The sequence below is a fragment of the Diceros bicornis genome, chromosome 17, assembly GCF_020826845.1.
Source record: "Diceros bicornis minor isolate mBicDic1 chromosome 17, mDicBic1.mat.cur, whole genome shotgun sequence".
Lineage (NCBI taxonomy): Eukaryota > Metazoa > Chordata > Mammalia > Perissodactyla > Rhinocerotidae > Diceros > Diceros bicornis.
In genome coordinates, this window is record NC_080756.1 from 52034617 (window position 1) to 52051771 (window position 17155).

Below are 17155 nucleotides of genomic sequence, written 5' to 3' on the forward strand. Positions count from 1 at the left end.
CAATCTGACTCAGATTCAATTAATTGTAGTTTTAGTTTATAAAATGTGTTTTTCACTTCTAAGAACTCTTCTCAGATTCCTCATTTTTCTTTGAGGAAAAAACTTGCTGTATGGATGCAATTTTTCATCAAATTTTCACTGAGAATATGAATTAGATAATTGTTGTTTACTGGGTTTTGTTTGTTTTGTTTAGGTTGGTTTGTTTTTCACCTGTTTCTTACATTAATGTTTAACCAGGGGTAGTTTTCTGTGAATACTTAGACTGTCTGTCTCCAACCCTCCCCTGCCCCTTGAAATGCTAAGGGACTTTTTTTCCTAGTTTATCCATAATTTGTGTAATCGCTGTTCAATTGTTTTAGTCTCAGACAAAAAGAGAAGACTAAAGTTTACATTTATTGAAAAAATTTCAAGAGCCAATTGTTCTTGTAGGATTGTGATTAAATAGAGGAAAGTAGTCATAAAAAATAAAGTTATTACGTCAAGTTCTCTCATTGGAAAGTCTGAATTGACAGTAAAAAGCCAGCCTCTTTTTATTGCCTGGAAGGTGCTCTTCTCATTGTTGTTCTCTAGTTTTGTTTAGTAGGCTCACTTCTTCCTTGAGCCAATTTATTCACTCTGTGAAAAATCCCCTGCTTTCCAACTATCCTCTGCTTTCCGAGGGCTGCATTATAGAAGTGAAAGCTGATGAACTGATGGATGTTGAGATTAGATCCACCTTACTACTTTGCAACGTGTCTACAAAAAGTTAGTAAAACTTTTGTGGCAGCCTGGGTAAGACGTAGAAACTCACTTATTTTCCATTGCACTCTCTTCCATTTGGACATGTTGTTAGTGAGAACTGCAGAACTCTCGGCGTATAACACCTCCGTCCAAACCTCTGCACTAAGAGACGTGACAAACTCCGGCATGGCTTCTAACAGCTTAAGGCTGAGTCCCTAGCGTCACCCCAGACCCCCGTAAAATGCCTACTTCAGAAAGCTCAATGCTTCCAGGAGAATTTACTGTTTGTTCTAGTCAAAACTTGGTGATAGACAGATAGGCAGGTCCCTGGAGCCCCTCTTAGAGCAGTTACTTTAGAAAGCTTGCAATTATAGATCCTTTCTCTGCCCTTTGAGATGTAAATCTACCACCCAAAACAGTTTCTTCAGGACCTGAGAGCCATCTCTTTGAAATGCAACCATTCAGGGAGTTAGGGACTTTTACTCTCTGTGGGAAGATAGGGGCTTAACTTCAGAGGGGGCCACCATCCTTCAACATGCACCATTGCCTCCTGTCATAAAAGCAGAAGTTCATTTCTCTTCTGGAGAGGCACCAATTAACAAATTCAGATGGCCCAGTCACACGGATTAACCCCCCTTAATACCACTCAGTGCCTTTCCCTTCGCATACTCCAGCCTTTAAAAAGTCTCCAGTCTTTGTTTTGGGGAAGTTGGGTCAGTTCATGCTGGGCTCTCTTGTCTGTTGTAATAGTATTACTGAAGGAAATCTGTCTTGACCGCTTTAATGAGTGTCTGGCGTGGTCTATCTTTGACAACAGTCAGATGTCTCCTTCATGCTACTTGCTTCAAAGACTTGTAAACAGGTTGGATACCTCTGTAGTTTCCAGCAGTGGTAAGTGTTTTCCGTATCTCATTAATTTGGACATTACTATGGAAATTGGAAGAGAGGAAAAAAATCAAACATTTAGCATAATATTTCAGTGCAAGAATCCTCCATAACTTCTTACTTGCAATATAAGTGTATGGAATGGTGAAGGAGGCAGTGTAGCATAACAGAAAAGATCATGAGTTTTGCAGCGAGTAGACTTTGACTTGATTCCTTTCTTCAATATTCTTATTAGCTTCTTAAAATTGAGCAAGGGACTAAAATTTCTATGTCTCATTTTCTTCATTTGAAAATAAGAATAATACCTCCCACATAGACTTGTTGGAAAACTGAGATTGAATGAGAAAACATGTGTAATGGGTAGTACTTAGCTCATAGTAATTGTTCAATAAATAATTTACCACTTCATGTTAATCTCTGACAAATCCCAAAGAGATTTGTTTCCTCTCTCTGTTGTTACAACAGTGCACCTCCTTATGGCATCCTTCATATACCTATCTGTAGGTTTCCTGTTATTAGACAAAGAGCTTCTTCACAGGTATCATTTATCCTTGTATCCCCAGCTCCCGCCAATTGAAAAGATGGGCATTCTGAAAATGTTTACTGAACAAGCGACTACACGAATAAGTGAATTAATGTATAGTTATAGCGAAGTATTGGTGAACTCGAGGTATCAAAATTGTTTAATAGTTTATATAGACCAAGTCAATTAATGATGTCAAATTCAGTTGTGAGAATAATGAAAGCAGCATAAGACATTAGTCTCTTCATTTTTCTCACATTTTGTCTGAAACAAAGATCTATCCATTGTGCTGCCTTATTATTTTTTTAAGAGTCATTAGTCTCAGAAACAGGATCTAAAGATACAAATGGGAAATTGCTATGGCAGAGTTTTCGTTTCCTGCTTTTGGATAGCTGGTTGGACAACTTAAGCTCTTGTTCAACCTCAGTAAATACCTCTCCCACATGATTTGACTCATAGATCCTCTTTTGTCCACAGGCAGTTGTCTTAGGAGAAGAGAGAAAAGAGCTCTCAAATGCTGTGTCAACTCGGGAACCCAGGAGAACAATGGAATACCACTCTGAGTTAGAAAATGTGGATGAAGATGGATATACTCAATTAGACTTCAGCTCTCAAGGCATCGCCAGGAGACGTGTGGTCTCAGAGAAAGGTATTTTTTCTTTCTGCCTTCAGCATTCTTATTCTCATCAACTAAAACCCATAAGGGGAGAAAATATGAGAGACTTGTGATTTGTAGGGCTTTTATTAATATGTTTTAAAAGGTTTTCAGAAGTCATTGAAGATAATTTGAATGTAACTAAGCCTTTTCTCTTGGCAATCATTCAGTGACTAATAACTAGTATGTAAATTAATTATTCTGATGGCAGAAAATACAATTTCTCTGCTCTGTAGAAACAGACACTTCAGCAGTAAGGACCTGTAATAAGTGTGATGAAATGCAGAGATGAAAGAATTTCAACAGGAGTGGCTTGTTGTTGTTTGATAGAGAGGAGTAAATTGTAGAATGGAGGTCGAGGAAACTTAAATAAGTGTATATGAACAACATCAGGATATTGGAGAGAAGAATGAAAAGATGGGGGCTGGCCAGGTGGCATAGTGGTTACAGTTGATGCACTCCTCTTCGGTGGCCCAGGGTTTGCCGGTTCGGATCCTGGGCGTGGACTTATACAATGCTCATCAAGCCAAGCTGAGGCAGCATCCCACATAGAAGAAATAGAAGGACCTACAGGGGCCGGCCAGGTGGTGCAAGTGGTTAGGTGTGGCGCTCCGCTGAGGCAGCCCGGGGTTCGCAGGTTTGGATCCCGGGCATGCGCCGACGCACCGCTTGTCAAGCCATGCTGTGGTGGCATCCCATATAAAGTAGAGGAAGATTGGCATGGATGTTAGCCAAGGGCCAGTCTTCCTCAGCAAAAAGAGAGGAGGATTGGCAGATGTTAGCTCAGGGTCTATCTTCCTCACAAAAAAAAATCAAAGAAGGACCTACAACTAGGATGTACAACTGTGTACTGGGGCTTTGGCGAGAGAAAAAAAAAGAGGAAGATTGGCAACAGATGTTAGCTCATGGCCAATCTTCCTCAAAAAAAAAAAAAAAGGTTCCAGGATGCCATCTACGAATTAAAAAAAAAAAAAAGAATGAAAAGTTGGAAGATAGGTGAGGGAAAAAAGCAAACTTTTTTTGTGATAAAGGCCAAAAGGAAGTCAGAAGTCATAGAGTTTAGAATCCTGAATCTGATATGATTTTTATGGTAAGAAATGAATTTGGATTTTTTTAAACAAAAGGAAGTTCTATGTACACCGGTGAAAGAAAATATATATTAGATGAAAAGATCCCATTAGCAGGGCAAGAGTCTTAAACAAAATATAAAAGGCGTGAAAAATGGAGAAGGGCATTAAAAGATCTCTCTTTTAGAGAATGAGAGGTTTAGTCCCCTCTGTGATTCTTCTATTTGACAATGTTCTGAAATGCTCCTACTGCTTATTCTCAGTCAAAGGCAGAGCTATGTTCTTGCTATGGTGATGTTGACATAAAAGGAATTCTCTGTTATCAAGAGAGAGATTGCTACAGGTTTTGACATCAGAATTTGTTCTCTTCTTCTTTCCTGTAAAATCACATTGCACAATTATTTTCCTTTTGCCACTTATGAATTCTTTTCTTGCGCAATCTGTTGGGGAATAGTGAAGATACTGGATGATGCAAGAGGTAGGGAGGTGTGTGTGTTTATGCATATGTGTGAACAAACAGTGAGTTACCTACAATGTGCTCATAATCTCTAAACTAGGTGCTTTTATGTGTGTTAGCTCATTTAATACCCACAATAATCCTTTGAGGTATTATTACTCCAATTTTTCACAAAGAGAAATGAAAAAACAGGAAGTAATTTGCCCAAGGCAACACATGAGTGAAAAGGGAAGATTACCCTTAGTAACCAGTGCTATTTCCCCTACGTTAAGCTGTCTGTTCTAAGAATGAGTAAGATTTCAGGATCCTGGTAGTGTCAAGACCTATAAATATTAATGTGGATCTAAAATTAGGCGTGCATAGATATCACAGCACTGTGCTCAAATTACAGTTGCAGAACCTGAAGAAGTATGCTAAAGCTGGGGAAAAATTCAGACTAACTCTACATGACTAGATTCTCCAGGAATCAGTGATTAATGGTTCACTTTAGAATTTGCCAGATTTTGATGAACTGTAGAATTAAAGTGCTCCATGATCCCTCATTCTATTTCTTCCTTCAATTTCTGCTCCCTCTGGCTCCTCAGGAACCTGTGCTGCATCTCCTCGTTGGTGTCCCATTGCTGTGACTTTGGGAATCCTATGTTTGGTAATACTGGTGATAGCTGTGGTCCTGGGTACCATGGGTGAGTATTGGTGGGGGATATTAACAATAACAGATATTTAATAAGCATTTATAATGTGCCAGGCACTCTTTTAAAAGCTTGACATGCATAATCTAATTTAATCTCATTATTAACCCTATTGAATTGGTACTATTAATTCTCATTTTATTTATAAGGGATGTGAGAGTCTGGAAGGTTATTTTGTTTTTCTAGAGTCATAGACTAGTTAGTGGTGAGATCATGATTGCAAATTCAGGTGAATGATCTAAAAAAACTCATACTCTTAACTACATGGTTCTACTACCCTCCTTGAATAGCTGGTTTCAAAGCTGTGGAATTCCCAGGATAAATTAATGGAAGGAAACCAGTGGAGGTAAAAAAGGAAGTACAATATGGTGCTTATCTTCCTAATGAAATAAATTCTCTAAAGAAACTACAAGCTATTTTTATGAGTCTCCTGATTTAAGGAAATTGTTTTATACCTGATCTTTAGTCTAATCTCCTTTGGATATATCAGCAATTACCTGAGGCACTTACTAAGTACTAAGTAGATGTTTTGTGATGGATGAACAAACATTAGATTTTAAATCACATGCATTGTATTGTCAATAAAGTATTATTGTGCCTTCAGAGAGTCTTCATTAGATTCCTTAATTAGTCAGATGTTTATTGAGTACATTTATGTTATAGGTACTGGGCGAGTTCTCAAGGAGCTCTCATTTTCAACTGGAAGGAAGATAGCTTTATTACCATTTCAAATCTATCATGGCTCCAATTGACTCTTTCATTTACTTCTTGCTTTCTCCCTCAAAATCTTTCTTCTCTACGTACTTCATTTTTCTCTTTTTTACTACACCTCCTTCATGGCAGTTATTTCTTTCCATCTATGTAACCCGTCAATCTATCTATCTATCTGTCTATCTCTATCTTTACTTCTCCATTAGCAACGTATTATCTATTTATCATTAATCAACAATGTATCCCTTTATATTCCAAGAAAAATATGGGATTTGGGATTTTAGTTTTCAAACATAGTAGAATGACTTTTTTTTCCCTGTCATTATTATGGTTGTTGGTATCTGAAGCTTTTTGGAGATCCAATTCAGGGAGCAAACCATTGAAGAGCAACAACTTTCCATCAAGAAATAGAGAGAACCACAGTCAATCTACACAATCATCTTTAGAAGAGAACGTGGCTCCTACCAAGACTATCACAACTGCAGGCAAGGGCAGAGTTAAAGGATTAATAGAATTCTTGATTCAAAAGGGATAATTCTTGGTGCTAAGACCTGGAGCAGAGGGAATGAAGACAGTACTTTTACATGCAGTGATTGTGCATTCAAGGAAGGCACACAGTAGTATTATCTCAGTATAATACGCACCTGTCTTATATACAATAAAGTGGTATCATAAACACCCCATGCACTTGGCTGAACAGTTCTAAGTTTTTGTTTTTGTTTTTTCAAATCAGTAACTAATTTATCACTGGATAAGTGTTTAGGCCTAAAGGAGATTGTATAATTGGTGTGAAGGAGAGAAATGTGTTCTCTCCCCTTAGGGAGTTGACATTTTAAAGTGATATAATTAGAGTAGCAAACAGGACATCAGAAAGGAAGGAAGAGAGAGAAAAAGGAAAGAAGGGAAAATGGTGCTAAGAATTGAGGCTAAATTAAACACATACAAAAGAGATAGACCTAATAGATGTATTCCTGAAAACTCTAGTTAAATTTGTTTTTCTTTAATCATACAATTTCATTACAATTTTACATACTCTTGGTCTTTATTTCTAACTGCCTCATAATTGACTATGACAATATTTTGACTTCAATTTTCTATCTTTGGACCCATACCTCATCACTATTGGTATCAAGTAGCTAATAATACAAAACAGAGATACTCTATAATGTGAATAATTGCTCTTTTACTTTTCTCATTTGGAAAGTTGCATTCTGAAATGGATCTCACACCTGTAAATTAATTACTTCAATGTCTACTTCAATGATTGATTTTGAGTTAATTCATTTTAAAAGTTATGACTGAGAAAGGGAGTTCTAGACTGAATTTGAAGGAAAGGAAAACAAGTCAAGAAGGAAAGGAGAATTGACTGTCTAAAACACTGTTTATAGTTACTTGATTAATTTTTTTAATTTTAAATGAAGGGGAGGATTTTAAGGTGGTCTCCTCTGTAATATTATATCCCTATAATTTGAATTGAAAATAAAGTATATTATTAGCAATTCATTGATTATTTAGTAAGTGTCCTCAGGATGAATGGTGCTCGCAGTGAAAGAGTGAATTGTTATGATATGAACCTCATTATACTTATCTTTTATTTCCAGGAGTTCTTTCCAGCTCTTGTCCCTCTAACTGGATCATACATGAGAACAGCTGTTATCTATTTAGCACATCATTAAGTTCCTGGAATATAAGTAAAAGGCAATGCTCTCTACTGGGTTCTAATCTCCTGAATATAGACAGCTCAGAAGAATTAGTAAGTGTAGACTTCAATTATAACTATCTGTGGTCTATATTGAGCAGAAAAATAGAGGTAGATTCCAGGTAATGATAATTTTCCCTAAGAGAAAGTCCTTTTTAATATTCTCCATAGTTATAATAGCATGCACTAAGTGGGTAAGGTATATAATATGTTTTTCTTTTTAATTAATTAATTTAAAAAATAAGCACATTTCACTTTAAAACAAATCTTTTCAAACAGATTCAAGTTTGCATGACTATGATAATCAGACCACTACTCATTTTTGTGGGTTTGGATTTCAATTTTTAAATTTGGTGGACTAAAATAGAAAATTCTCCTCTTTGTCATCATAATTATCAAGAAAAATAGCAGCAATTTTAATATACATTTATAAATCCTTTACTCCTTGCAAGCTACTGGGAAAGGCAAAGAGGTTTAAAAACTAAACTTGCTATTATGATGCTCATATAATTTGTAAGAAAAAAATAAACAATTCAAAAGCTGTTAAAAGTTGAATATCTGGTATTGGCAACAAATGCAATAGGAATTCAAAGAGAGATCTCTCTTGACACAAAAAGCATTACGGAAAAAGTGAGACTTACAATGCATCATGAACGAGGGATAGAACTGAGATGGGCTATGAGAAGGGGTTAATGGTCAGAAAACATCCTAGACTATACATCTAAACAATCTGCAACTTCTCCGTTTACTTTCACTACTCTCAGGTTTTTGTTTCTGTCATGTCTTACCCAACAGTTCTAGTTCATAAGAAAATTACTGGAAGTAGATGTATGGCGAAGAAAGAGAATGAGACTGGAAGTCTTTCTGGTTTTTAGACTTTCCTATAATTGCCACTATATTGTACTATATTTGTTAACAATTCAAATATCATCATTAAACCCCAGGTTACTTATTCATAAAGCAAGCAATGGGACTAAACTATTTTTAAGTTGTCATGTAACTCTGAGAATCATTTCTTTTTTTTGTGTGTGCGTGTGCCTGTGAGGAAGATCAGTTCTGAGCTAACATCCGATGCCAATCCTTCTCTTTTTTGCTGAGGAAGATTGGCCCTGAGCTAACATCTGCCAATCCTCCTCTTTTTTTGCTGAGGAAGATCGGCCCTGGGCTAACATCCGTGCCCATCTTCCTCCACTTTCTATGGGACGCCGCCACAGCATGGCTTGACAAGCAGTGCGTCGGTGAGCGCCTGGGATCCGAACCTTCGAAGCCTCGGGCCGCCAAAGTGGAGCGCGCACACTTAACCACTGCGCCACCGGGCCGTCCCCATGAGAATCATTTCTTGACAAAGGTCGTGTAAATTTTTACTTACAATTTGAGGAAAAGGAGAAGGTTGTGGATTTCGTCAGGTAGTTTGAGTGGAGATGACACAATTTTGACGTTATGGAGCTATTCTTTATTGAAAAATTAAGCAATAATGACCCTGAAGAAATGAAATATGCCTTTTGCGACACTGAATGGCATTCAAGAATTACCACTTCTCTCTAGGTTGATGCCAGTGTATGCATGCATCCTTCACCAAGGTGATTCAATCTTTTGTCTCTTTGTCAATGTTGCTAAGAGTGTCTCTCTATCTCTTCTGTCTTTGTCTCTCTATCTCTATCATCTCTATCTCTACCTCTCTGTCTCCTTGACAAGTATTTGTATTTATGTTTCCCTACAGGAATTTATAGCAAAGCAAGTGTCGTCCCAACCTGATAATTCATTTTGGATAGGGCTTTCTCGCCATCAGACTGAAGGAGCATGGTTCTGGGAGGATGGCTCAATATTCTCTTCTAACTTGTAAGTATCTGGAGAGACGAAGCTTCATACCCTTTCTCAGAGAGGTGAGACCATGTCAAGTGGTTAAGAATCTGTTTATTGGCCATATAAAGAAAGAGAGAGAATGACAGAGAGCCATGGGGAGAGAGAAAAGAGTGAGCCAAGAAAAAAAGAGAACAAGAGTGTAGAGGAGGTCTTTATAGTCAAAAGAGCTGAGTGGCCATTTAATGCTATCAACACAAGTGTTCCCTCAGCTTTCTTACCAGAAGGGCATCTCTCTGAAATTGTCCAGTAAGGAGTAATCACTGTCACTCAGTGTTAAACTGTGGTTAAGAGCATAGGTTTTGAAGTTAGTTCTCAGCTTGAGTCAGTGATTGGCCCACTCAGTGTAAAATTGGATAAGTTGCTTAACCTACCTGAGCCCCTCTTTCTTCATCTGTAAATGAGAATTAAAATAGTACCTACCTCATAGAATTTTGAGATAAAGGAGAGAAAATAAAATCACTTAGCATAGTGTCTTACATATAGTAAATATGTGATACATGCTATTATCATCATTTTAAAAGCAACTACATTTCATATTTTGTGAAGTTCTTGTAAACATATTTCACATTTGCATCATTACGAATTCTTCCTCATTGTGTTCTCCAGAGAAACAGAGTTCCCCATTCGAACCCTGACTAATACAGACACAATGAGGAAGAATTTATATAGAGAGATTTATTATGAGGAATTGGCTCACATGATTACGGAGACTGAGAAGTCCCACAATCTGCTGTCTGCAAGCTGGAGACCCGGGAAAGCCTGTGGTGTAATTCAGTCCTAGTATGAAGAGCTGAGAACCAGAGGAGCCAATGGTGTAAAATCCAGTGCCAAGGCAGGAGAAGATGAGATGAGATGAGATGTCCCAGCTCATGCAGCGAGGCAGGAAAAAGGGGACAAATTCCTCTTTCTTCTGCCTTTTTGTTCTATTTAGGCCTTTAATGGATTGGATGATGCCCACCCACATTGGAGAGGCCAATCTACTTTACTGAGTTCACAGATTCAAATGGCACACTCAGAAATGTTTTATCTGGCTGTGGCCAGTAAAGTTTACACGTAAAATTAACCAGCACAAAGTGTTAAAGTTTTCCTCATTGCAATTGTCATTCATTATTTTTTTAACATCTGCAGAATATGATATTGTATTCCTCTTTTAAGTTTCTTTTATTGGTGTCTGTGTGTGTGTCTGTGTGAGTGTGTGTATGTGAATGCTTGTTTCTTTCTTTTTTTCTTCTATCAATCTCAACAGGTATAGTTTCCAATTTGATTAGTCTTTTCAAAGAAAGAACCTTTGGCTTTGTTGATTCTCTCTCTCTTTCTCCTTCTGTCTTTTTTTTCTTTCATTAATTTTGGTTCTCTCTTTATTACTACCTTCTGTCCAATTTCTTTGTATTGAATTTGCTGTTCTTTCTCTAACTTTTGTATGGATGTTAGACACATAAGATTCACTCCTTCTTTTTCTCAAGTACGTGTATTTAAGGCTATCATTTTAATGTATTTTCATTGTTGTTCAGTTCAAAGTATTTTCTAATTTCCATTGTGAGTTGTTCTTTGATTCATGAATTATTTACAAATGTAATTCTTAATTTATAAGTGTATGTGTGTTTCTGGTTATCCTTTTATTTTAAGTTTTAGCTTTATTCCATTAAGATCAGAGAACATATTCACTGTGATTGCAATTTCTGATTTTTATCTGCTTCTTCCCATACTGAGAGAATTGTATCAAAATTTTCCACTGTATTCTACTTACAATTCTGTAAACATTTTATTTGATGTGTTGGAGCCATGTTGTTAGGAACAGATAGATTTAAAATTGTTATATCTTACAGGTATATGGTCCGTTCAGTGTTGTTTTCTCTTTTCTTGCTTTCCTACTTTTAGACTGGTTAAATACTTTCTATTATTCCATTTTTTTATATCAATTTGGAATTTACTCTTTTACTAATTTTCTGGTAGTTACTCTAGAGATTGCATGAATTCTTCACCATCAAAGTCTAATATTAATTGGCCTTTTTATGTTCTTCCTGGGCAATATAAAAATCTTAGAATATTCTTCTGCTCTCTTTACTTCATCCCCAATTTGCATGCTATTACTTTTGTGTACTTTAATGATGACACATATTTTTACACATTTTAACATCTTTAAAATTGGCATTTGTCTTACAGCTGATGGTCTTTTATAATCACTGTAGGCCTGGATGGAAGTTGAGCCCTGTCAAGAAGGATTAGCATTTGTTTCTGGTACTCAAAGGGAGGCATCCCTAACCTGAGACCACTTAAATTACACACTCCACTTGGATTTTTTCTGGAATACACTGGTATTATGGACTCAGAGAGGTGAACTATATGAGTACCAGCTTGTGATTCAAGTTCTCAGAGGATATAGTTTTTTCCTCCCACCTTCTATGTGGTGGCAAGATTAAAATATGCACTTTTCATTGTTACTCTTTTCTGTTTGGCAGTTTAATTTATTTATTCCTGCACCAAAATAGCCCTTTATTTTCCATTAAATTTTCATCTTTGATGAATTTATTTCACAGTATTAGATTAAATAAATGGTACATCAACAATTTATGGTATCTTGGATTGAAAAATATGTAGCCCTAGGAAACAGTAACTGTATAGATTTATGCAGTCAATTCATCTAGATTTTCGCAAATATGTATAATTTTCATTGTTTCTTATTCCTTTCTGCCTCTCCTACCTCCATTTTGAATCATTTTCTTAAATCTGGAGAATGTTCTTTAGTATCTCCTTTAGAGTCGAAATTTTAGGGTTGAATTCTCTGTTTGCCTAAAACTGTCTTTATTTCAACGTTTCTAAAAAAACATTTCCTTTGAGTATAAAATTAGAGATTTGTATTATTTTTCTCACAGCCATTCAAAGATACTATTATTTTTTCTGTTTTTTATTGTTTTTGAAAGATCAGCTGTTTGAAGGTAATACATGTTTTAAATCTGATGTCTTTTTTCAGCTTTGGAAAATTCTCAGCCATATTTGCTTCAAACGTTGCTTCCTCTATGTCTTTCTTCCTTTCTTCTGGGATTCCAGTTGTGTGCAATGTAGACCCATTTGCAATCCTATACGTCTCAGTTGCTTTTTTCTCTTTTTGCTCTAATCTAGATATTTACTTCTCATTTATCTTCTAGTTCATTGACTTTTTCTAATCTATCGCTAAACTGCCGTAAAAGCCTCCATTAAATTTTTTATCATAGCTCTTTTTAATACTTTTTTTGTATGTTTTTATGACTGTGCCAATAAGCAGACAAATGCAGAGACCAATATTGTCAACACTCTATACCTAGCACCCAGATTTAACAAATGATGTTGACGTTTGGACATATTGGGACATATTCACACCATCTTCTCTTCTCTTAAATAAATACAATGTGGCAGATGCAGTTGATACCACCCTTCCTCTCCATTGTTTTCCAGAAGTTACTTCTACAGTGAAATTGGTGAATATCAATTTTATCCAGGGTTTTACACTTTACTACCTACCTACCTATTGTCTGTAAACCACAGTCTTTTCCACGTTTTTAATTTAAATATATAGTAGTCTTGTACAACTTATTTTAGTCACTCAATATTTGATTGTTCCCTGTTATTCCGTAATATAAACAGACCACGATTTATTCATCCATTGCCTTACTGATGGCAATTAGGTTGTTAGCAATTCATTGATCTTTTAAATAATGTTATAATGCATACCTTTGATGGGCCTTCCTGAGCACATGTTCAAGAATTTTTCTACAACACATAACTCAACGTGCAACTGCTGCATCATAGGCTATAAACATCTTTATATATTCTTTTAGAAATTGTCATACTGCTTTCCAAATAGAACTATTTACAACCCCACAAGAAGAAAATATGAAAGTTGCCATTTCTCCCCATCTTCACCAACACTTGAAAACACTACTGGTTTTCTAAGTTTTTAATTTTGTTTAGTAAATTTTTCAGTTCTGTGATTTCAACTTCTTTCTCAAATCTACCCTGTTGCTATTTTTAATTCCTGGCTTTCTTCCAACATTCTCAACATTATCTTTTAACTCCTGGAATACACTAAGTATAGTTGCTTTAACAACTATTTATTTGGGGCCGGCCTGGTGGCGCAAGAGGTTAAGTGCGCGTGCTCTGCTGCGGCGGCCCAGGGTTCACTGGTTCAGATCCTGGGGGTGCACAGACACACCACTTGTTAAGCCATGCAGTGGCGGTGTCCCATATAAAGTAGAGGAAGGTGGGCATGGATGTTATCCCAGGGCCAGTCTTCCTCAGCAAAAAAGAGGAAGATTGACATTGGATGTTAGCTTAGGGCTGGTCTTCCTCACAAAAAATAAATAAATAAATAAAACAATTTAAAACCACAACTATTTGATAATTCCAATGTCTTATACTTATGTATGTCTGTTTCTATTATATTTTTATCTTATTTTTCATTCATGTTGATTTGTTTTCTTATATGCGTGATTATTTTTGATAATCTGCTTAACATTTTATCTGAGAATTAATTTGAAGGTTGCAGGGTGGCTATTCATTTGTTTCTGGCAGGCACCAGTGGGTGTGAATGGTACAAACTGCTGAATATGATCACATTTTGATTTTAACACCACTTAACTCTTTCTTTTTCACTAGCCCAAGATCAGCGAGTTTATTAACAATCTTAACAAAATATATTTCCTACTTTTCTATAGCAATTTTTTGTCTTGAATTTTATTTTGCTCCTTTAAACATACGACTATAGGATTCTTTCCAAAATCACAAATGTGGGCCCAAATTAACATTTTGATATGTTACCACCCCTTGGTGGCAGTAACTTAATCTAGTTCTGTACATACCCAAAAAACTCTTGAACGTCAAGGAAAATTTTTGCAGAACACTGAATAGTATTCTCCCTGAAGCCTGGATCCAAGTTGTTTCATGCCCTTAGCCTGGTCATTTCTACAGAAGAATTCTCTCAATCCTCCAACCTCAGGATCAAGAAGAGATAGATACCCAAGATGAAGAGTACTAGACCATAGCTTTTGCAGTGAGGCTCAGTGAGGTTCTTTGAGCTTGACTAATTAACATTGCTACCTCAGGAGACTGAAAAGCAAATAGAACAGAGCCATGCTTCCATTTACCCATGGAATTATCATAATTGTCTATCACGATATTGAAATATAATTCTGCCTTCAGGATGCATTAAAATAAATAGAGTTGTTTGTCCTGCCTTTAAGTGGCCTTGATATCTATGTTCTTTGTTTAGTTTTAGCTCCCTTTTAGCATTAACAATCTAGTTGGTCTACTCACTATATACACCCAGTAATAGTTTCACTATACTGCTGCTTTTTTGATAAATATACTTGTAGTAAGAGGTTGAACGATAAATAAAGAACTTTCTACAGAATATTACATAGTTTTTTCTTTTTCAGAAGCTTCATTTAATTTTATGCAACTAGTAGTATTTCTTAAAAAAAATTTTTGAGTCATTTTTCTGCCTTAATAATGGAGGCTATTCTGTTACCTTTTGAGAACCAATACAGTCTAAATTCAAGCTTCCTTTTCCAATAGTACAGACACTTCAGAAACTCTCTTCACCAATATCCTTACCAATTTATTTCAGCATTGTATAGACAGTAGACAGTATTCCTTAGATTTGTTCTAATTACCCCATTGCATTTTATTTTAACAGGTTTCAAATTAGAAGCACGGTTACCGAGGAAAACTCATCTCACCGTTGTGTATGGATTCACGTATCAATCATATATGACCAACTTTGTAGTGTACCCTCATACAGTATTTGTGAGAAGAGGCTGTTAATACAATGATGGGGGTATGGTGTGAAGAAGCAGAGAGAAGTCTATAAGATAGTAAGGAGGGCAGAAAACAAAACAGAAAATGGAGATATTTAAGGTCAAAATAAGTGCTGAAAATACCAAGAGAGCTCAACCAATTTGAATCTTAGCTGAGCAACAGGATGGAGAGACTATGATTTCTGCAGCTCTATTGGTAGGCCAATATTGTATTCTAGTTAATAGAGGCCTAGAAATAGAGTCAGGGCAGCTGAACTTGACTTTTCACTTTACCACTGATTTGCTGTTTACCTGGGATTAGCCACAAATCCTTGGTGTTTCAAGATCTTAATTTTTGGCTCTACCAGAGTCGTATTTGTCCTTATAAAGTGCCACTGTACACACGGTGTGTTTCCGTGATGTGTTCCTCCACTTCTAGCAGTCTATGAGACACAGGTGGAAGGCAAAATATATTTCTGAATAGATAAATGAAGAAATGAAAAAATATCTTCATGGCAATCAGAGCTATTTTATTATTTTGTTCATCAGTATGGTCATGATTGTGATCAAAAGCCTCGAGAAGAAGCAGCAACCCCCCCCTTTTTTTTCCTCAATTACATAGCCCAGAGAATATGTCTGCCACATTTCTGACTAATAGGATCTTATATAATGTGAAATTGTAGGAAAACTGCTCTTATAAGAAAGCTTTCTCTTTTTTAAATACTACCAATCAAAAGAAGATCTGAAAATGAATATGAAAAAAGTCACCAATCCTATTGACAGAGGTATTAAAATTTTGGAATGAGAAACGTATTTTATTATTTTTTATGATTACTGTTTGCAGTTTTCAGCAATTCTTCGGTAATGACTGTAAAAAGGTATTATTGGAACATAACTATGTTTCCTCATATGATGATTTGTTTCTCTCTTATTTTCTTTTAGTCTTTTCCACTGATGCTATTTTTATTTCCAGTGGGGATTTCCATATTATTGCAGAGTCATTTACAGCCTTCCCATGTTTATTAATATGTGAACAGAAATTGTATCAAGTTCACAAGATTTTTCACTTTAAAATGGTTAATTTTGTGTTATGCAAATTTCACTTTAATAAAAAGTTAATCAAAGAAACTTTGGCCTCCAAATTATGTGCTGTGTGTAATAAACACTATCACAGTTTGCCTTCTCCCCCAAAATGATGATGAATTTGGCATTGGGGAGGAGGTAGTGTAGTAGATAGTTCTGTGTTGAAGAATAAATATGAGATCTTAAATATTTAAAAATCTAAGAGAAGAAGACAGATATTTTTGGTGAAGTTTACTATTGTCTTTTAATATGCAAACCTGTGTTGTCACTATCTAAAAGGAAATGTGGAAAGGGCAAAGATAATCCAGGTTGAGAGTTAAATTAAGGCACAAGGTGGGATCTTGAAGAGATGCCAATTTTAATTTTGTTTTTGGTTTGATTGGTTCCCCCCAGGATGGAATGGATGAGTTGAAGAAATCATAGTAATCAAGGAAAATAATTCTGGGTGCTGAATGTCCAGCTGTGCTTATCTAGAATGGACAGTCTGGCCAACAATAACTTATGACTTAAAGAGAAAAGCATAAATATGACAAAAGTGATGGTGTAAAGTAAGATTGCTCTAGGTTGTCCAAGGCACACACCATACCTGACTTGTTAATACATGTTTATACCACAGCTTACGTGGAAATGTGCATGGGAATAAACGGAAAACATCCACACTTTTCCAAGGGACAGAAAAGGGAAAATAGCTGCTAGCTGAATTTACATCTGAAAGATAAATTCAAGATGAGTAATAATCATGCTAGAAGAAAGAACTTACCTATTAAAGGTCCACCACCTTCTCTTGCCTGAGTTATTGGGACCATTTTCAAAGTAGTCTCCCAGCATCCACCTTTGCCCTTCCATAGGTAGTTTTCAAACATAGCAGAGTGGGTCCACTAAATTTAAAACAAATCATGTCAGCCCTCTACCAAAACTCTCTTCAACTTCCCATGCAAGTCAGGATGAAAAAGTAAATCAAAACCAAAACCAAAAGACTTTTATAATTATCTATAAGACAGTTACTGTGGCCCACTTTACTCCTTTGAGCTA

General features: G+C 36.1%; 1 protein-coding gene across 2 annotated transcripts; it reads left to right on the top strand.

The window, feature by feature from the left end:
• Window positions 1-1460: 1460 nt before the first annotated feature.
• Window positions 1461-16158, top strand: CLEC7A (C-type lectin domain containing 7A). 2 transcript variants are annotated; one of them, XM_058558820.1, is made up of 7 exons: window positions 1461-1611; window positions 2606-2777; window positions 4892-4990; window positions 6055-6192; window positions 7309-7460; window positions 9127-9245; window positions 14941-16158. In XM_058558820.1, the coding sequence occupies exons 2-7, from the start codon at window positions 2675-2677 to the stop codon at window positions 15074-15076; spliced, it is 747 nt and encodes a 248-aa protein (XP_058414803.1). In that variant the 5' UTR covers window positions 1461-1611; window positions 2606-2674; the 3' UTR covers window positions 15077-16158. The 2 variants fall into 2 exon arrangements, with proteins under 2 accessions (XP_058414803.1, XP_058414802.1); XM_058558819.1 differs by lacking the exon at window positions 6055-6192.
• Window positions 16159-17155: the final 997 nt, after the last annotated feature.

Excerpts from the sequence above, each read along its gene's own strand:
- CLEC7A (XM_058558820.1), top strand. The coding sequence starts at position 2,675 with ATGGAATACCACTCTGAGTTAGAAAATGTGGATGAAGATGGATATACT. Across the intron at positions 4,991-6,054 it reads TGTGGTCCTGGGTACCATGG|CTTTTTGGAGATCCAATTCA; the intron begins GTGAGTATTGGT and ends TGGTATCTGAAG. Across the intron at positions 9,246-14,940 it reads TCAATATTCTCTTCTAACTT|GTTTCAAATTAGAAGCACGG; the intron begins GTAAGTATCTGG and ends TTATTTTAACAG.